Source organism: Monodelphis domestica, chromosome 7, assembly GCF_027887165.1.
Source record: "Monodelphis domestica isolate mMonDom1 chromosome 7, mMonDom1.pri, whole genome shotgun sequence".
Classification (NCBI taxonomy): Eukaryota; Metazoa; Chordata; class Mammalia; order Didelphimorphia; family Didelphidae; genus Monodelphis; species Monodelphis domestica.
This window is the reverse complement of record NC_077233.1, coordinates 144,475,639-144,497,609: the sequence shown is the minus strand read 5'-3', so window position 1 is coordinate 144,497,609 and position 21,971 is coordinate 144,475,639. Positions and strand designations below refer to the sequence as shown.

General features: G+C 38.2%; 1 protein-coding gene across 5 annotated transcripts in view; it reads left to right on the top strand.

Moving 5' to 3' along the window:
• The window catches only part of CAPN15 (calpain 15), a 118,214-nt gene that overhangs the window by 29,457 nt on the left and 66,786 nt on the right, over window positions 1-21,971 (top strand). Inside the window, exons 1-2 of one of the 5 annotated variants that reach the window (XM_056805756.1) lie at window positions 8,720-12,131; window positions 13,040-13,349. The exons of 2 other annotated variants lie outside the window; for them this stretch is intronic. In XM_056805756.1, the coding sequence (XP_056661734.1) occupies window positions 13,174-13,349 (176 nt within the window). In that variant the 5' untranslated portion in view covers window positions 8,720-12,131; window positions 13,040-13,173. Of the gene's footprint in view, window positions 1-8,719; window positions 12,132-13,039; window positions 13,350-21,971 lie in introns of those variants that run through there. 2 more of the 5 variants (XM_056805752.1, XM_056805751.1) reach the window with 2 other exon arrangements.

Here is a 21,971-nt window from a genome sequence, read left to right as displayed (position 1 = left end):
TTGTGCCATTGAAAATTCTCAACTTTAGTTTAGTTCATGGCCACTTAGGGATAAGTTGCAAGGAACACTACATTTTCTTTATACTCTCTTCTGTGGCTATTTTATTTATTCCTATGAACAATGCATAGATATTAGTCTATCTCAAACCATTTCTTTAGTTCAAAGATTTGCATTTTCAATTGTGGGCTAGAAATATCTATCTTTAAATTTTGCTGAGATTTCAAACTCAGTTTATCCAAAACAGAACTCATCTTTTTTCTAAAACTATCCTTCCTTATAACATTCCTCTTGCCACCAGGCACTCTATTATCCTGGCTAGGAACCTTGGAGTACATTACTGCCTCTTCCTCTTCCTTATCCTCTACTTCTAGTCAATGACCTATTTGATTCTATTTTCAAAATTATCTCACATCCAAACCCTTTTTTCCATTCCCACTGCTTCTACTTTCTTACTTAAAAGTCATCTAACTGGTTAGCCTCTTTCCAAATCCACCTCCATCCTCTGCCAAAGTAATATATCTGATGTACAGTGACTTTACTTCTTAGTTACCTTAGGGGGTTGCTCATTGCTTACAGACTTCTTATTATGACACTTGAGGACCTCTGCAGTGATGCCCACCTACCTGTCCAGTTTCATTTTACCCAACTTCCCTTTGAGTATGCCATACTAACAGTAAGACTGTAAATACAAGTTCTTCACTCTATTTCATATTGTTTCTCTGCATTTATTGACATCATCATCTGTGGTTGCAAATTATTCCCTTTCTTCAAAGGTCTAGCTCAGTTGTTGCTAACTTTTAGAAGCTTTCTCAATTTTCTCTCTGCTAGAAGTAATCCTTTCCTCCCTGTATCACTCCTATTTCTATTACCTCTCAAATGCACTTATCACATTTTAACTTGTATCACTATATTTGTGTATGTTTTATCTCTCCAATCAAATGGTAAGCTCTGAGGTCTTTTTACATTTTTTTTCATCTTTGTAACCCCAGTACTTAGCATGATACCTTGCACATAGTTGAATTGAATATGCTGGTCATATTCAGGTGTCTTTTTTTGTCCTTATTTTGTCTAGGGCAAGGGATTTCCTTTCCAATAGAGTGTTGTAGTATGAGAGAAGGAATCTTATAACAGTTCATTAGAGATAGTTGGCAGCATAGATATGAAGATACTCATGCTGTGACCTAACAGTGATAACATCTGTATCACACTTGTGGAAGGTGTTCACTGGTTCACCTGGCTTAGAGTGGGAAGTGCTATTGAATTACATCTTACCAGAGCTTGTCACCAAGAGGAATGAATTCTTTAAGAACGGAAATGGAGGACCAAGGCTCTTGTGCCATGCAAAACATTTAAAAATTTCTTTTTTTTGCAATAGGTTAATCATAATTAAATCATAATTATTTTATGTGACACATTTTAATAATTATTAGTAAATTATAATTTATAATAATTTTCTGGATTGGAACTACTTAGTGATAGCATAAAAAAGAACACTAGAATTAAGATTAGAGTGTAGTTTCAATTGTTATTCTGACATTTACTGGCCTTATAATGACTATGGATGAGTCATTTAACTCCTCTAGGTCATAATTTTTTAATCTGTAAAATCAGAGTAATGATATTTGCAACTCTCTACCTCATAGGATTTTTGTGAGGAAAGCATCTAGTAGAAATGTGAGCTGGATTACTGTTGGTAGAGCATTAAGTGGGTTGATGTGTACCAGTTCAGAGTAGTTCCCCGAATTTTTCAGTTTGCCCTTCCCACATAACTATGCCATGGTAATTAGTAGTTATAAACTTCTAGAGAACAGAGACTATATTTTATATATCTTTCTACCTGCTTGGTGCTTAAGACAGTGTCTTGCATACAGAAGATGCCTTATAAAACTTTGTTAAATGTATGGAATGTTGCATTTGTGATCAGTAAATACCTTTCCAGCTCTGGTTTTCCTGGGATTTGGCCTCTGTAAGAGACTTTCTAATGTCCTTGATTTTTATTTCTATGGCTGCATTTGGTCTAGATATTGCCAAGCTTTGATTTGTCATTTGTAATATTTCTAGATTATTTGCAACAGTTTCTTGAGCTGTGCTATCTCGGGAAACTTGCAACTTCTCTGTGGCTACAGAATGCATCCTTTGATCCAGCCCAGCTGTCTGTGAAGAAGATGAAACTAGTATACAAGTCTGTCATCATTACTAAAAGAGGAGAACTGAGAAGATCCACTGACATGGGGGTTCGAAGACCAGTTTCAGTCCTGACTCTGATACTAACTAGTAGTATGTATGACATTGGAGAAGTCACTTCCCCTGTCTTAGCCTTAGTTCCCTCATTTGCAAAACAAAAGATATGTACTAGATGATCTCCAAGGCTCCTTTCTACTACAAATTTATGATCCTCTTCCAAATTTCCTTCCACTTATGAAAGAGTTGTTTTTTTTTTCTTACCTTCCGTCTTAGAATCAATACTGGGTATTGGTTCCAAGGCAGAAGAGTGGTAAGGGGTAGGCAATGGGGGTTAAGTGACTTGCCTAGGGTCACATAGCTAGGAAGTGTCTGAGGCCAGATTTTAACCCAGGACCTCTCTGGGCCTGGCTCTCAATCTACTGAGCCACCCAGCTGCCCCCTGAAACAGAGTTTTAAAACTCAGTTGGTCCATTTTTTGGACCAAGAGTCAGTAGTATCTTATAGAAAGGACAACACATCTTTTTTAAAAAATATATAGAGAGAGGGTTATCTATATCTGTAGCCTTATCTGTATAATTTATTTCTTACTTCTTGCAATTATCATATTTTTATCAACAACTAATGGTCACAGAAGATATTTTCATAGGTCAGAAAAAGGTAAGATACAGTGTGAAAGGAAATTCTTGGTTCTCTTTGTCTATTCTGAGTTTACATTTGTGAAAAGACAATCCTTTTATTCTCTTTGCCTAGTTGGAATTAAAACTTTGGTTAACACTCACTTAAGTACCTCACTAGATTGTGAAGATGGGATCAACTCTCCTTTGTCTCTATCTTTTGATTGAATCAACACAAGCTTGAACTAGGTGGAGGCGCTCCCAAACCACTTAGTGAATTCACATTCTACTTAGTGCTAGGTAAGAAGTCAGCAAGATACTTGGAGAGCTCCACTCTTTTTTCTAACTCAAAACTGTCAGAAACTTTTGAATTCTTTTAAGAGTTCACAACCTCAGAAACCTTGGACCCTTTCAATGAGTATTCACCTCTCCAGAAGTTTTGAACTGGTTTCCACAGCCCTGGGCAGGGCTAGACTATTTAGAAGCGGTGATTGTCTCCTGTGAAGAGGGGAGGAGATAAGGAGTGACCATAAAAGCAAGCCCTGAACTCAGTCTGAGGAGATGGATTTGGAGAAGATAGTCTGAGAGATTGCCTTCTGGAGATAATCTTCTGACTGTGGAGAGAGCCTTCGAGGAAGCATTGCTGGAGACTGCAGCTTGGATTGTGGGCTTGGAGCTTGGATCATGGGCTTGGCACTCGACTTCAACTTAGATTCTGACTCCTGGACTACTTTGTTGGGTTAGTGAAAAGGTTTGACTCCTATGTATTTTCTCCAACCTCTCTCACATTTCTCTACTTTATTGTTTCCCCTCTATTTTGGTAAATAAACTTCTGATTGAGATATAATAATTTTGGCGACCACATTATTTCATATAATTAAAATCCAACCACTAAATTTAACCTTTATAATAGTATGAAAAAAGATAACATACCACAATTTGTTCAGTCATTCCCCAATTGGTGGACATTCCTTCAATTTCCAATTCTTTGCCACCACTATATATGTATATGTATATATATATGCTATAAATATTTTTGTACAAGTAGGTCCATCCCCCGCCCCCCCCCTTTTTTTTAATCTTTCTGGGATTCAGACCTAGTAGAGTTATTATAGGATCAAAGGGTATGTACAGTTTTATATAGCACTTTGGGCATAGTTCCAAATTGCCCACCAGAATCATGAATCAGTTTACAACTCCACCCACAATGCATTAGTGCCCCAATTTTGCTCCCTACCATCCAATATTTATCCCTTTCTGTCATATTGGCCAATCTGATAGGTTTGAGGTGGTACCTCAGAGTTGTTTTAACTTGCATTTCTCTAATCAAGAATAATTTAGAGTATTTCTTCATATGATTATTGATAGCTTTGTGTTCTTCATCCAAAAACTGCATGTTCATATCCTTTGACAATCCCCATTGTCACTTGGTCAGGTTTGCCAGAAAACCCAGGGGGAGGCTGGTCATCAGTGACAGCTTTGAAGCCATTTGGGTACTGTTTCACAAACTGGATTCTATGCTTCTTCTTGAGGGTGGCCTTGACATCTTTGGGAACCACATCACCATAGTACAATAATCAGCAAGTCGTGCATTTATTGTGGTGAGGTCTGCCATCTATCAACTGCTCATGGGAGATTTTCTCAGCAGAAATGATTGGGGCTTCTATGGCAGTACAACTTCTAGCCATCATCACCCATCTTGACAGTAGCCTGGACTATGGATAGAGATAATCTCATGCATGACTTTTGTCAAATGAACTCAGGGGGTGCTGCTGGGACAAGAAGACACACAAGGGAGGAGACACAAATTTCTCACTGACCAATCTTTAGGGTATCTCAGGAAGAAAAGTTAGTGAGAGCCATCTATATTTCTCTTCCTGTCCATTCTTCTCTCTCCTTTTCCTTCCTTCTTCCAAATATATGTATAGATATGGATATCTGTATATACATACACATACACATTTCTCTATAATTCTCATTTAGAAACCTTCAAATGCATATACAACTTCATATACTTCTTTGGGAGGCTGGGAGGGTGTAAGCCCAGACCTATGATTTCATTGACATAGGAAATTCTTATTTAGGAGACATGCTCTACTACTGCTGATTGGCAAGTGCTTTGCAACTTATAATGAAAGGAGTTGCAGTGCTTTCAAAGAAGGTGAATGATTTGCCAAGAACCACATAGCCATTTTATGTCAGAGCTGATATCATAATGATACTTGAATCCAAGTCTTCTTGACTCTTAATTATCTTAATTCTAAATGCAAGTGAGTGAAGTTGAAGACTTCTCTGGAGTCATCATTTAAACCAATTTCATGGACAAGAAGCATTCATATGGTACTTTGTGGTAGGATTTTGTGAGGGTGTCACACAATTGAAACTCATTTCAGTAACTGAGAAAAAATGTGTCCTGCTCAGCTGTCTCCAGGATGCAGAAACTGAATTGATAAATATTTGGAATTTAGAAACATAGGTGAAAGGTTATGGTAATTAAAGCACTGCTGTCTGGTATATTGTTTCCCCCTCTCCTTTTCTATGACAGCTGTTATGAGACTTAGATCTTCCTAATGAGGCACATTGTACCAACCCACGCTTGTTTTTTTAACACTTTATACAATATTCAGATACTGTAAGTTAACATTAGAAATACTGGTACCCTTTTCATATTAGTATTTTCTCCTGATAACCTATGAGATTGCCAGTTTTTGAAATGTTGTTCTTTTAGGTCAAATTCAGTTGGCACTGGTTAAACTCATTTGGCCAGGGCACAGTAACTTTGTGTTCACCACAAGGAAGAAGCTTTAATATTGTTATTCTTAGTAGAGAGAGTCTGTTTATGTCCCTAGGGACATTGTAAATTTGTAAGATACATTGTTTTCTCTTTAGGTTTTTTTCTGGAAGTGGTCTACAAGGGTCATTCCAGACCTTACATTCTGTGACTGTTGAAATCACCATTAAATGGGGTACTGAGGAGTAGAGTTAGTAGAGATATTTACCATCAAACCAAGGTCTATACTTCTAAGCTTTGTTGGCCTTTTGGGAAGAGTACACTGAATTGGGCTTTATGCACACTGGTCACATACTTCTTGTCTTTGAAAGATGACTGTAGAGAAGTCCTCAAATTTTCAGTACCTTTCTGTTTTGTGGTCCTGTAGAGGATATCACAACATCAACTAAGCCTGGTCTTAAAATTAAGAGAGAAATTATTGTAAACATCTAAGAAATCAGTAGTTCAGATTTAAAAGTTGGTGATTTGATACTGAGCTATTTTTTTTTAAGAGCAAGAGGTCAATTTGTACATACTTTGATTTTTGAAACAGTGACTTTCTATTCTCCTTTGTCCATTCCTGGTTCTCCAACACTTAATCCAGTGATTTTTGCAAACTTTTTCCTCCTTCCTTCTCTGGTGACATTTAGTATCTTTCTGTGTCTATTCTCTGCATCCCAAAGATTTGCAACATAGCATATTTTCTACTATAGATATAATGTTGGTGGGGAATGTGTAGATTTTGTAGACACTTTCATAAAGTATATTCATGGACTGATTTCTCTAACCCTAAGGTTAGAGTTTTGTTGTTAAAGAAGTAAAGGAGAGTGAATGTGTGGAATAAGGAGTGTCCTATTTCCCTTCAGACATGGATTTCCTCAGTAGTCTCTTCTAGGAAACTAGAAAGAAATTAGGAAGTATGAAACATTCTCTAGGCAATGTAGGGTAATGAGGGCTCTCTGCTTCCACCATCTTCTAGATCTCTCAGTCTTGTGTTTTTTTGATGGAAGACTCATGACTATAAAGTCATCATTTGCATTTGTCAGTATCCTTTATGTGTTCTTTTCCTTCTACAAGCCCTTATTTGGAGCTGTTAGGTGTCTCAGTGGATAGAGTCAGGCCTGGAGAGAGGAGGTCCTGGGTTCAAATTTGGCCTCAGACATTTCTGTGCTGTGTGACCCCGGGCAAGTCACTTAACCCCAATTACCTAATCTTTACAGCTATTTTGCCTTGCAACTGATACTTAGTGCCAATTCTAAGACAGAAAGTAAGTTTTTTGGAGAAGGTGAAGGGTGAGGAGCCTTTCTCTGCTTAGCTTGGCAGCGGTTACCTATGTTCTGCTTGTAGAGAAGGCGATAGATAGGGCAAGTCTTTTGTAGCTCTAGCTGTGTGACTATGCAAAACAAGTGCTCTCTCCTGGACATGACAGATCATATTATGGAAAGCTGTGAAAGACCCACACCTTCATTTGGGTCAGAATCTTCTTATTGAACAAAAACCCTTCTTTGAAAGGATTATGGGTCAGGTTATAGCATGGCTATCTACTTTAAACTTGTGGGCATAGAATCTCCTTATCTCTTAGAGGTAATGAAGAGTAATGAATATCTGAGAGGAGGATTTCCCTTTCTCCTTTTCTAATGGAGATAGTGAAATGTCTACAGTTGGGAACTCTATGGCTTGACTTCTGTCACTACAAAGTAGGTGGACAGTTGTGTTTGTGTTCATATGTTTTTTTAACTTTTAACTTTTTTAACTTTTTAATTAATAAATTAATAAAATAATTTCTGATGAAAATGTCCCTTTCCTCTGCTATTTTAGCCAGAAATCTTTCCTCCAAGTCTGGTAGAAGAAATTCGCTTTGAAAGGTTGTAACCTTAGAGAAAGCATAGTTGGTGTGGGACTTTTTTCCTCTGGGAAGTGGATTCAGGAAGATTAAACATCAGTGTTACACATCATAATAGTAATATAGTAATAATCCAGATGTCTTCAAAGCTTTACAAAGCACTTTCCTCACTGTAACGTTGTGGGGTCGGTAGTTGGAGTAGTAGCATTCCGGTTTTTACGGGAATGAATCTCTTTTTTTTTAAACCCTTACTTTCTGTCTTGGAATCAATACTGTGTATTGGCTCCAAGGCAGAAGAGTGGTAAGGGCTAGGCAATGGGGGTCAAGTGACTTGCCCAGGGTCATACAGCTGGGAAGTGTCTGAGGTGAGATTTGAACCTAGGACCTCCCATCTCTAGGCCTGGCTCTCAATTCACTGAGCTACCCAGCTGCCCCCCCCTTTTCCTGAATCTCACAAAGATTAAATCACTTGTCCTTAGTCCTAAAGCTAGTGAGAGACAAAAGGTTTGGAACTGGGATGCAAATTAGGTCCTCTGATTCCATTGAGCTTTCTTCTCCACTAGCTTTAGGGGGAAAAGGCTTTGTGTTCACTTATTTCCTGGGAAAGTGGGCTGTGGAGGTGGAAGTGAAAAGAGGACCTGGACAAAAATCAGAAGTAGCTATTGGAGTCTTTCAGAGGAGAGAAAACATTCATTCCACTCCTTAAGACATCTTTTTTTGCTCCCCACTTCCCTCCTCCTACTGAAAAACTGGTCTAAGGGTCAATTTTTTTTTCTCTCAGGGGGAAGAGGGGAAAAAAAGAAGTGGCAAATTACTAGGGGCTTGGAAGTGGGGAAAGGATAAAATCAATTTCTTATTTGGAAAATAACATTTCAGAAGCAATTAATAAGACCTTGTGGAAAACTAGTTATTATTGTGTTTAGAAATAACAGAAGAAAGGAACTCTATGTTGGTTTGTTTTTTTCTTTTCCCCCATTCATCTCTTCCTCTGTCAAGCCCTCTTAGAGCCTTCTTCCTGCTGCCTTTAGCTAGGGATCCTGCCAAGCTTTGGCATTTTGCTTTTTACCATTTATGTGGTGATTTGTTGGAGGAGGTGGAATGGAAACTGGGAAAGTGCTACCCATAACCCCAAACCTTGTCTCTTTCTTATTCTTTTCCCTTCCATTTCTGCTCAGATTTCTACATCCTCTCTTGTTAAATATAACAGCCCTGTTTATCTCCATTAAGAGCATCCCTCTGGTTTACATGGGGAGGGGTGGGGGAGGGAGGAGAGAAGCTTCCTCATTTGGGAATTTTCTAAACCAATGAATATGAGGTGCTTCAGCACCAACACTGCCTTGATTTTGCTTTTTGAGAGGTAGATTCAGGCGATGAGTTACTCTGTCTGGTTCAGTTTTATTTTAACCCTTTATTCTCCAGCAGCCTTAAACTCAGGGAATTCTGTGCATTCACCAGTTTGAGGAACAATTTGGCTTATTTATTTGTAAATTTGAATTATTTTCCTCTTGAAAAAATTTATTTCATTCATTTAGTAAACACTGATCAAGCATCTATTATGTCCAATATGCTCTGCTGGAGATGGGAGGGTTACAAAGAAAAATGAAGATATCTTGAGATTAGAGAACATGGAGTTTATCAGCTTAATGTAGTCTTGTTGCAAGAGCCAGACTGATTGGAGATAAGTTATATTGACCAAAGAGCAGTCTGTTTTACAGAACAATTGCTGGTGTGAAACTAAATCTGTCCCAAGAGTAACTCCAGCTTAGCATGGGTTATCCTGTATCTATTTATAGTTCTCTTTCCACACCCAGCACTACCACAAGCAGAATTTTGTTCCTAAGCACCTTAAAGCAGGCCTCCTTGCCAGTCTCTTTCTTGGCTAAAGTGACTGACTTTTTTTTTTCCTCTTGGACTGACTTTGTAAAGCCTAATGGTCAAGCAAGGCAAGGAATAAGATAAATATCAGGTGTAGAGGGAGGGAGAAAGGGAAGACTTGAAGAGGAGGTCACAGTAATATATTTGCCAGGAGAGGCCTAAATGAATCAACTTGACTTTCACATCTATTCAAGAGATTTTATCCCAGGAGAGCCCTTTTCATCTTATTTTTCAGCTCTACAGAGTGATTCTGATAATATGAACTATTAAATAGAGTACCTGAGCTCAAAGTAAAGCAGTAATCTTATATTCCTAATTTCCAGTCCAATTCAACAAACATTTATTAAGTTCTGATAAAGCATATACACTTAAAGATGGAACAAGACAGTCACCATTCTCGAGGAGTTTACAGTCTATTATAAGGAAACAGGACACATCTGTGGATAGCTGCAATACAAAATAGAATGTGGTATGGGCAAAGGAAAAGTTCAGAAAAAATGTTATGAGAGAAAACTCCCAAACATAGGGTTAAGGAAAGCTTTCTGTCAAAAGTCACCTGAATTGGTCCTTTGGAGGAAGGAAAGGATTTTAAGGGGATTGGGAGGTTAGAGGAGAGATGTGGAATGGACAAAGTCCATTTAGGTGTAGAGGATGTCATTAATTAAAGCACAGAGGTGGTGGGAAGGCAGGACGAGGGAGAGCCAGAAGTTCAGTTTGGAATGTAGAATGTATGAAAAGATATTTAAGGCTGTTAGAGGTAGGGAGGCTGGAAAGAGCTTTGAGTTCCAGCTGTGAAGGATTCTCATTAAGAAAATAACATAAGGGGAGGGGCTAAGTATTGGTTTTATTTTCAAGAGGGAAAGGCAGGATACAGGATAGGATGATGATTCTCTTCAAATTATATAGTGATAACAACTAGTGGGTTTTTCACTTTGGTCAGCCATGTTACTAGAAATCCAACTTCTTTCCACTGTAGGAAATGGCAAGTAATGTCTTTTCTAGAAGATATGGATGTAGTGTTTTTCTTACTTACTCATCTGTAATATTGTACCATCTTTGATTAGAATCTTTGCTGTGTGTGTGAGAATATATGTTTTATTCGAGGAAAGGACAGGATTGCTTTCGGTTCTTTCATTTTTGAATGAAAAGGACTATGTTATCAAGCATGAATCAGAATAGACTCCTTTGTCCTTTTTCAGAATTGTACAGCTTCTTCTGAGAAGTCTCAGGTGTTTACAAGCTTGCCTCAAGTCTGATATCCTTCAATCTATCTGTTATTTAATTTATTTCTATCCCTTCCTTACATGTAAGTTAGCTTTCCCCACTCTTTAGCTCCACAGGGATAGGAAATTGCCAGACATAGTGATTAAATGTTTCTTGGACCTCCGGGCACCAGGACTACTGGAGGCTTGAGTAATTTGGTCTACATGAATGTTGTCAAAATTGTAAATAGGAATTTATGCTTTCTAAAACAATGGATAACTCCCAGAGTATCTTTGGTTCCAAATTTTGTTCTTCTTGTTGCTCATTATAAGATGAATAAACTCTTTGATAGCATTTTTGATTTTAAAAAGAGATGGTGAAAGAAAAAACCAATGACGAATTTCTATTTATCACTTGAATGTAATATTCTCTATTGGGTCAGTTAATTTTGAAGGAACAAGTGCATGAATTTTACTGATAAATAGGGAGGAAAAAATCTAAAGACAAGAATTTGCTTTTTAGTTCAAGAAGTTGAGGTAGATGTTGCTAAATACCTTGGCCACTGAGCAGTCTGATTTTGGGGAAGTGTTTTGGGAGGAAGAAGGTAGGAGTTCTAGTTTGATTCTTTGATCTGATACATTTATTAGCTTTGTAATGGTGGGTAAGCCACTTACTTATTTGGACCTAAATTTCTTCACTGTAAAGTTATAGTAGCAGGTTGTTGTCAGGAAAATGCTTTCTAAAATGTAAAGCATTCTAAATGGGCACTGCTACTCTGACAGTAATAATCTGTCAAACATTCCTACATCTCACAGCTGCAGAAGAACAGGCTTGGACACCTTTAGAGTTCCCATTTGGTCCCTCTGAAAAAGCTGAACTCTCCTGCACTGTATTTCCAGGGTCTTCGTCTCTTTGATTGCATTAAGTAGATTCTTCATAAAGGTCTCTCTGAATTATGGCGAACAGTTGGATAGCTCAGCTGCTAATTTCCCCCCTTGTTTCTCCTTTTTAGCTCAGTTAGATGTTCTTGTGTTTTCTTTATTCTGTTGTGAATCTAAATTATATGTACCCTTTTCCTCCAATCAGAAAAAGTATGGGTTTATTTATTTAAACTCTATATGACAATAAGAGATGACACAATGTAGTTCCTTTAGGGTTTACAAAGTACTTTACCTAGATTATTCATGTAGATCTAGATGAGAATGAAAAAAACAATTTACAAGGATCTGAATTCACACCCTTGAGGGCTAGTACTATTTCCTCTGTACCACACTGTCTTTATTACTTATACTTCATTATCTTATTTAATTCTCACGACCACTCTTTAGAGAGGCACCATGGCATAAAGCAAGCTGGCCTCAGAGTCAGTAAAGCATGAATTCCAATCCTACCTGTAGTTCATGTTGCCTATATGGCCTGTTTAGTCATAATCTCTCAGTGCCCCAGGCAACACTCAGAGACTGAGAAACAAAGTGGTTGCTGGTCTCCATTGATAGAGTGAGCACTTCCCTTATACACACACACATCAAAACTTCCCTGTGAGTTAGGTACTACATGTATTATTTCTACTGTTTTTCAGTTGAAGAAATTCAAGTTTAGTGAGCTTAAATAGCTTATTTAGCTGCTGTTTGTCTTATAGCCGGTAAGTATCTGAGAACAAGATTGAAACACATGTCTCCGAGTTCCAATCCCTGGGCTCTTTCCACTACATCACACCACCTCAATTTAAAAATAGAGAAGGAGAAGATTGGGTCATTTTTTGTGGGAAAGGATAGAGTGAGGGGATGGTGAAATTAATGTCCTTATAATTTTGACTCTCCCTGGAGATGAAGGCAGCATACTCTGTGAGTTGGAAGCATTGTGTAAAATGTCAAGTTCTGGTTGGTTGGAAGGATTTACATTCACCATGAATCACTCAGTTTGCCTTGAGCTGATCTTGCAGTGTATAGGACCTTTGGATCCTGTTGCCTGCCTACTTTCACATTTAATACCCTGCTCTTGCTATAGAGTTGACTCTTAGTGGATTTGGAATGGTTCTGGTTTTAAAGTTTTTTTATAGGAGATCTGAGTTGTTGGGTTTAGTGAAGGGGGGAAAGTATCATATATGTACTTATATACATATACACAATAGCTAATATATACATGTGAATATATGTAAGTATGTATGTGCATATATGATATACTAAGTAAATATATGCTGAGTTGAGTTAATAATTTTGTTACATTGGTCCTACTGCTTGTATCACTGCTAGTATTAGTTATAAGAACTAGTATCATGGAAGCCTATTGCTCTGCATTATGACTTATTGACTTTTCAGGGCCCCTATGTTCACCTTTCCATTCTCATGCCTTTATCTTCATTACTCCAGATCTCTTAAAACTTTGACTTATCTAGACACCCTCAAATCCTTAGTATACAAGCATGGTCCCTTCAGAGAATTCTTCATGAGGCTTCTGAAAACTATTCATTTAAATCATACTTTGTTTCTTTTCTCTTTTTTTCTTTTCTCTCTCTCTTTTTTATTTTTATTTTATTTTTATTTTAATCAGACTCGACCTCCCTTTCTCCAGTGTTGGGAACTTTCTGCCTCTCCATGCCTCCAATCCTCACTCTTTCCACCCGACTACAAACGCCTGGACCTAATCTGGGATAATTCTTGGCTGGGCCCAGGTTTGGGGGTAACATGGGGAGCTCAGCTTCCTCACTGGCTGCAGAGACGGAATCAGACCACGGCTTCACTGGCCCATCCTATCCTGGGCACCCGGCTACAGGCTGGTATAGGAGTAGCCACAGTGGTCCTGTGTGGGAAAGTGCCCTAATAACACGGCAGCATCAGCATTTACATCCCAGGGCACGAAGGTAAGAAAGTAGGGGAAGGAAGCTTATGACATACCTCTCAACTGATCCCCAGCCCCCAGGACAGCGGGTTAGTGGGGGCCAGAATCAACTTCAGCCCTGGCGGGAGGGAGTCTATTCCAAAAAGGAGACCATAAAAAAAAATTTTTTTTTAAGACAGGAGGAAAAATTCCTCAGAACGAACCTCTCACAAAGGAACTTTTTCTGTCTTCCTTTGTGCTGCTTTTTCTTTCTTGTCATCAAAATTTCTGTAGATAAATAGTATTCCTATTTCTTAAGGACTTTATGTATTGACTTATTTTCAGGCAACAAGATCACTAATGTATAGTTCTTCATTGTTATCTCCATCTTGCCCAGAGGAAACCTGGAAACTCCCTAAGAAACACTCATGCTGTTTTCTCAATGGCTATTTGCTTAGGATTTTCCCACCAGAGATGCCTTTCAAGCCTTACCTTCCATTAGTTTACTGTCTATTTTAAGCCTTTTCTGCTTTCTCTTTCCCCACACCATGCCATTTGGGGAAGTTTGTACCCGGAGGTTGTCTATCCCTCTGTTTAGTCCCTGGCTAGTTGAGAGGTATGTTGAAGGCATCTGAATATGCTGGCCTTTGCTGGTGAGGCTGCCATGTTTGTGCTAACCATCTGTGGGGGGCTCCAATAAATGCCTGCTTTTTTTAGTTGCTTAGTTCAAGAGAAAGAAGACTGTTTCTACTTAGATCTGAATAGTGGGAATGCTTTTTAGAAATAGCAGCTTGCCTTCTCCAGTGTTTGGGCACTGGTGTGGCCTTGTGTTGAGACTGCTTACTGTCATTGTGTGAGCATTCTGGCTGGATTTGTCTTGTTGGTATAACTTGCCTTTTCTCTCAGCTGCTGAGATCATTGCATGCTATAGAGCCTCCTCAAGAATTAACTGTTTGGACTTGATCAAATCTTTCTCCACTTTGTTTCCAAGAAGAATATTTTATTTAGAAATTTTAACCAGTGATGGTTAGGGCCTTGCATATATCCCACTTTTTCCTTTAATTGGTAACTTCTGCCATTCATTCTCATTTGTTTACTTCTAAGTAAGGATAGCTGGATTTATGATGTTCTAGATTTTGAGGTTTTATTTCAAAGCTTAGGAAGAAGCACCAATTATTAACCCGCATCCCTTTTGAGATGTCCAACAACTGAACATGCCCACAAGCTAAACCTCAGGCCAGGTGAGCATTCCCTTAATGAGTGTCCCTACAGGTGGAATTGGTCAGTCAACATTTATTAATGACCTACTTTGTGATGTGACAGGCACTATTCTAGGTACCAGGGATGCAAAGACATAAACAGTCCTTGCCGTCAAGGAACTTATAGTCTATAGAGAGAAACAACACATATACATACACATACATACAAAGTAATTGGGAGTTGGTGATTACTACCAACTGAAGGTATGCCAAAAGGCCTCAGGTAGTGATTGACATTTGAGCTGAGCTTTGAAAGAAACTAATGATTCTTAGAGGCAGAGATGAGGAAGAAGACCATCATGGCCTCAGAGGAATGATTTGGGAGGGGGGAGTTTTCTTATAGTCCCCAAACTCAATCTGACACTTGGAGACCATCTGGACTAGACTGTTAAAAAGAGAAGAATAATGTTGATTGGAGCTTCTAAGAATTTTTGAAGAGGACTCAATTTTTACTTCTTTGAAATCAGGAGTTCTGGGTTTCCCGGTAAAGCTGACTCAGAAGAGGCTTTTTCAGGAGTGCCCTGCTATAATCATGGAAGAGAAGATACTACTGAATTGTATGTCATTTTAGAACTCCAGAGAAAGATAATAGCCTTTTGTTGAATGGTATATTCTCAACTATTATCACATCAGTGTTGAGCCCCAGTATATCAGAAATGACCCTGTGGTCCCACTGTGGGCATTGAAGATCTTAGACAGCTGAGGGGGCAGAAACAGAACAAACAGCCCCTGAATTTCTTCTCCTCTGTTTAGCCTACTGAGTTTCATTGTTGATATCCAACTTCTCTTTGGAGCAAAGGATACAGAGTGACTTTTAGAAGAGTCTGCAGTGCATGTCATCTTTTCAGCCTATTTATCAAAGAACTTGCCATACCCAGGTGAAACAATGCAGAATGAATTTTCAGCCAAACCTATGTTCTGTATTTGGAAATAAATGGTTGTATTTTTTTTTAAGTTAATAGAGAAATGTTTAGCTCTGTTGGTTCTTGTTAGCTTGGCCCTGTATCCTGCTGGTCTTTGGGGCCCATTGAACAGGAAGGAAGTAGACTACAGTACAGTCAATTTGAGACTGCTGCAGTGTTCAGGGATTGATTGGCTTTTCCTGCTGATTTCCTGTCTGTACACCCAACCCCCCAGGATAAGATCCCTGCTGATCTTTCAAATGGTTTTCTAACAGATTGTGTACCAACTCTTTAGTCTGGCATTCAAGGCCCTTAACATGCTGACCTCAACCTACCTTTACTCACCTACTACTTTCTTTCACATACTGATATAACCAAGCTAGACTACTTTCTATTTTGTTAATATGTTGCCTGCTTTCTGACTTATGGGCTCTTTACTCATAACATTCTTTGTACTTGAAATTCTTTCCTCACTTCTCTGCCTATTGAAATCTTACCTTTTTCTTCAAGGTCCAGCTCAGATACTACTGTCCATATGAGACTTCCTCTGATCCCTTCCCAATTGGAAGCGATCTCTGTAGCCTTTAAACTATTTTGGTATGTATCCATTACCTTGTTTATTCATTTGCCTTATGTTATAGTCTACTTGGAAGACCTGAGTTTAAATCCTAGGTCTGCTGTTTACTATCTGTGATCCTAGGTCAATTCTATGTCTCCATTTCTCCTTTTGTGAAAGGAAGAAACTGGACTAGTGCTTTCAATAGTTCTTTCCATCTCTAAATCCTAGGGTCCTACTTTGTTATATTTATTATCCATATGTATTATTTCTTTTTTAGATTAAATGTCCTTGAATACAGGGATTGTGTCTTCCTAACACAGTTGTCTAAAATTAGGGTGGTGTGCCTTTGGAGATGGATTCCCTTTCTTTGGAAGTTTTCAAACAAAGGCTGAGTGACCACTTATTAGGTATTATTTGGAGAGAGCCTGGTCAGGTACTTGATGGAGTAGATGGCTTCTAAGGTGTTTTCCATTACTGAGATTCTGTGATTCTCATTCATCTCTATCTCCTTCAAAATACTTTACTTGCACATGGTAGACACTGGATAAATGTTTATTGAATGAATGAGTAAATGAATGCCATGCCTCAGGATAGAGCCTGTGTCTCTGAGAGAACACAAGCAGTTTAGATGTCTTTGGCGTCAGTGACAGCCTTAGCTGTGTAAGTATAGCTATTCCACTTTGCATACGTGTGTATACTTTTGGCCATGTACAACCTGGTCCCATGGACCCAAAGTAAAATAAATTGATAGTAACATGGAAATGGGGTTATCTCTGAAGTGAAAAATATTTATTCAAAAAGTAATATATTTCATGACTTCAGGCTAGCAAACAGATTACATGTTCTCCTTCGAGCCAAATTTGGCTGCCATTGACATAGTGATCTACCTAGGACTTTATATAGGGCTGCAGCTATGTACTTTCTCTGTGAGATCAGGAATTCAGTGGTCTTGGGGCCTAACTGGAAGACTGGTAGGAACAAGGATGGTATTTAGTCAGAGCAGTAGCCTTCGACTACAGGTTCTTTAACCTATATTCTTTCATAAACTTTGACAGTTTAAGAACTTGGATGTAGCCAACCAGTTATGTCCTGTATGTTTAGCATGCTGGCTTTGATAAGAACTGAGTATTGAATATTAACTCAGTTGAAATGACAGGTAAAGTCTAGGAAATGTTGACCTCAACTGACCAAACCATAACTGCAGAATGCATCTTTACTTGACTTCTGTCAAAGATATGTGCTGGGAGAAAAAGGAAAATATTTGGTTGAGTACATTTTGGCTCTATTTTCGCCTTTAGGAGAGTATTTGAGGAGGAAAGAATTCATAGTTCCATAGTGTCCTGAGGATGTTCCAGGTATTAGATATTCTTTACTGATTTTCAAAGTAACTTGCCTTTCACAAAGGGAACATGCTACCCCATTAAAAAGGAACAACAGAATCCAGGCAGCCCCTGGCAGGCTCTGTCCAAGTTCATTTGACAAAGTATTATCAGAGAGAACAGGCCCATTCTAATTCCTGTCTCTGTAAAATTTTGCTGGGTCTGTAAAATTTAAAAGGGGAAGTGATAGTGCTTAGGTTTTTCATTGCTCTCTGGCTCCTCTTACTATCACGCTTGCTACTTTTCTGAGCATCTTTGAGCCAATAAGATTCCTTCTCCTGGACATGTTCAGATCATTTTTCACTATTAGGACTGGGCCCTAGGCTCAAAGGAGTCCTCACTTGCCATCACTATATCCTAGGCTGAGCAAAGGTTAACAAACTAGATGATGATGATGACAACAATAAAACATTTCTCACTTTCCTTACAATGATGCTGTGAGGTAAAATAGTATAACTATTGTTATTTTTTTAAACCCTTACTTTCTGTCTTATTAACAACTCTTTAAGACAAAAGGGCGAGACCAAAGGGCTAGGCAAATGGGACTAAGTGACTTGCCCAGGGTCACACAGCTAGGAAATATCTAAAGTAGATATAAATCCAGGTTTTCCTAACACCAAGCCTGACACTCCATCCACTGTGCTAACTCACTGCCCCAGCATAAATATTATTAACTCCATTTTATTTTATTTAAAAAATTTTTGTCATGCAAAACAAACTTCCATATTGGTCATTGTTATAAGAGCAAACTTATATATAACCAAAATCCCAAAATAAAACCATAAATACACTGATGTGAAAGATGACTTCAGCAGTTCTTTCTCTGGAGATGAATAATAACATTACCCCCATAAGCCCTTCAAGGATTGCCCCAGATTATTGTATTGCTGAGAGTAGCCAAGTTTTCACAGATATATTAACCCCATTTTACAGGTGAGGAAACAGACTTTGAGAGGTAAAGTGACTTGCTCATAATCACAAAAAGTGTCTGGGGTAGGATGCCAAACTCAGGTCTTCTGACTCTATATTCTGCCATATTGCCCCAGACTGAAGGCCAAATTGAGTGATAATAAAAGAGTAGGAACTACTCTTCTTGTTCATTTATTCTTTATATTAGTTTATTTTATTTACCAATTAAATGTAATAAATATGCTTTCTGCTATTATATGATCCAAATTGTCTCCCTTCTTACTCTCCCTCCTCTTGGAACTGGCAAGCAATTTGGTCTGGGTTATACATGCATTATTATGCAAGAGATTTCCATAGTGTTCATTTTTATAAGAAAATAATCTTACAAACTCAAACCCCAAAACATAAACCCAAATAAACAAGTGAAAATTGTATTGTATGCTTTCATCTGCATTCCGACTCCAACAGTTCTTTTTCTGGAGATGGATAGCATTCTTTGTTATAAGACCTTCAGTATTGTCCTGGATTGTACTGCTGATAGTAACTAAGTCTTTCACAACTAATCATCATACAATATTACTGTTAACTGTGTTTGACGATATTCTTCTGGTTCTGCATATTCCACTCTGCATCATTTCATGTAGGTCTTTCCATTCCAGTTCCTTCTGAAATCATCCTGTTCGTTATTCCTTATAACACAATAGCATTCCATCACCCTCATATACCACAATTTATTAAGCCATTCCCTAATTGATAGGCATTCATTGTTTCCAATTCTTTGCCAACACAAAAGGAGCAACTATATTTTTGTACATCTATATTCTTCTCACTCCCCGCCCCCTTTTTTTATCACTTTGGGATATAGACCTAGTAGTGGTTTTACTGGGTCAAAGGGTATGCATTGTTTTATAGTCCTTTGGGCATAATTTCAAATTGCCTTCCAGAATGGTTAGATTAGTTCACAGTTTCACCAGCATTATATTAGTGTCCCAATTTTGCCATCCCCCCCCCCCACATTTATAATTTCCCTTTACTGTCATATCTGAGTGTGAGGTGGTGCCTCAGAGTTTTTAATTTACATTTCTGTAATCAAGAGAAATTTAGAATGTTTTTTCATGTGATTATTGATGGCTTTGATTTCTTTTTCTGAAAACTGTTTATGCATATCCTTTGACCATTTGTCAATTGGGGAATGATTTATATTCTTACAAATTTGACTTGGTTCTTTATATATTTGAGAAATGTGACCCTTATTCTCTTGTTCATTTAGATGAACAACTAGTCATGTATTCATTGAGACATTATTGAGTATGAAGATCATATCACAAGAAATTTTTCTTATCACTGAAAAAGCATAAGAGATTAGGGGCTTCTTCTGGACATATGAGAGGAGAGATTGGATTGGATCTAGTTGTTTTTTCTGTGTGGAACTGAAAGTCACTGCCACTGTGCTTATTGGATTAAGTGTTCTTATAATCAAAAGACCTGGATTCAAATCACACTCCCACCCCCTCAGACATTTAACTGTAATGTAGTCATAGACAATTCACTTAAACTTCTCAGAGGCTCAATAAACTTATTTGTAAAACAGGAATATAATAATACTTTGTAGAAAGTGCAAGCTTGTTGAGATTAGATTTGTGGTTTTTTGTCTTTCCTCATAGATGTTTGTTGAATTTTTAAATACCTGAATTACTTAGAACTATTTTTTTAAGCCCCTCACCAGGTTGCTGTGAGGGAAGCACTTTTTAACTCTTTAAGTGCTATATAAATATAAGTCATAATTGAGGTAAGGAGCCGTTTCTACTTCAGGCAGAGTCCTAAGGTATTCATTCAGAGACTAGACTAGACTATAGATAGACTGTAGGGTGTTGGCCAGCAAGGGGGAGGGGGAGGATCTGGAAGAGAAAGAGCTCATCTCTTGCCGTAGAGCTAATCTTGGATTTGGGAAATAACCCAGATTAAGGCAGAGATCCTGGAAGAGGGGTAATCTAGGATTTTCATTCCAGTTGGAGGGTCAATTTAGGTCAAAGGATAGATCTTTTTTTATATCAGAACTGAGATAAATTTTCAGGTCAGCATTCAAATAACTATGACCTAACTAGTGAATTTTTTTTTTATTGCTTGTGACTTTGTTAAATTTTAATTTAGGTTTCTAAAGTTACAGGCAGATTCTCCTTTGATGCCTAATAGCATTCAATACCTGAAAATTTTTTGTATATACACACATATTTGTATATATTTTATAGATATAATGTATCTACACATGCATATAGGAACTATAAATGTATATATTTAATAGTAAACAAGGATATGTTACATGTGATATTGAGAAGCCATCAATATTATAGAAGAGAGCCATAATAAAATAACTATATAGCCACTGTGATCTTTGTAACAGTGAGAAGCTATCAACATAAAGGGTGCCGTAGTAAATGTGTAACCATGTAACATTGAAATGATCTTGCTCCTGGGGGTATATTAAGGTGTGTGGTTTTATGGCTGGCCCAATCATCTCTCTTTCTCTGTCTGCCTCTTTCTCTCCTTTGCCCACTCCCTGTACGTCTGCCTATCTCCCCTTCCACAGACATCTGATTTAAATCTAGGCATCACACAGGCCAATGACAGCTCACTAAGCAGCCATGCCAGGTTGCTATTCTCCTTGAGTCCATGGAGGACCACCCAGTTGGTCCTTCAGAGGTCCATTTACCCTTATTTGGCACAGTTCAACATTCCATTGTAGAATATCCTAATTAGGGCATTTTTGGACACTAAATGATGGAACTCCAAGTGGTAGGTCCTGACCAATCAAGCATGGATGAGAAAGGCAAGTGCCCAGGTGGAATTCTCTCACTAGCTAAATTGAGTATATGAACATCAAAAGCACTGAAGAAATAAAATGCAGATGATAAGCTTGAGTTCATGAAACCCACTTACTTAGTTTATCTGTTCAGTACAACTTCTCAGCTTAAGTGGTTAAGAGTAGATTCCCTAAAAGGATCCAAAGACTCCTAAGATCGAATCATACCACCTGGATTCTCCTTCAGACTTTGAAAAATAGGACTGAGAGAGCTACCTTGTCCTTTAGTAAGAAGTTTTTGTTTCTGAAGCTTTGGGGTGGGGTTGGGGGGCAGGGATGAGCCACAATAAGAACCTAGCCTATCCATTTCTCCTGGTAATGAAAATTAATATGAATGTTAGTTTTAGTACCAGCTCTGCCACTAAACATTGGGCCTCAATTTTCTCATCTCCAAGATGATGATAGCATGTCATTTAAAGCCTGCCACAGCAATAGAATCAATTTTTCCAGGCTACTTGCTAGAGTTCTTTTCTGCTTCCAGGGGCCAGATAGAATATAAAATAGGAAGAAAACAGATATTGGTGTTTGAGAGAGCCTGAAGTTTTAGATTTCGGGCTAGGTAAAGAAAGGTTTGTGAAAGAAACAGAAGGGAACTTTCGTGGCCCCACTGGACATGAAGGGACCTCCTTTAGAAAAATGACTGTGTGGGACCTCTCTGCAGTGTGCTTCTGTTGCATTTTAGATCAGTGAGTGATTCAGAATTTTGAGTGTGTAGGGATAGAAGCTTGTAGTCATGTGCAGAGTCGTCATTCCACTGTAGGAAACAAATAATATGAGATCATTCTACCTGTTTTACA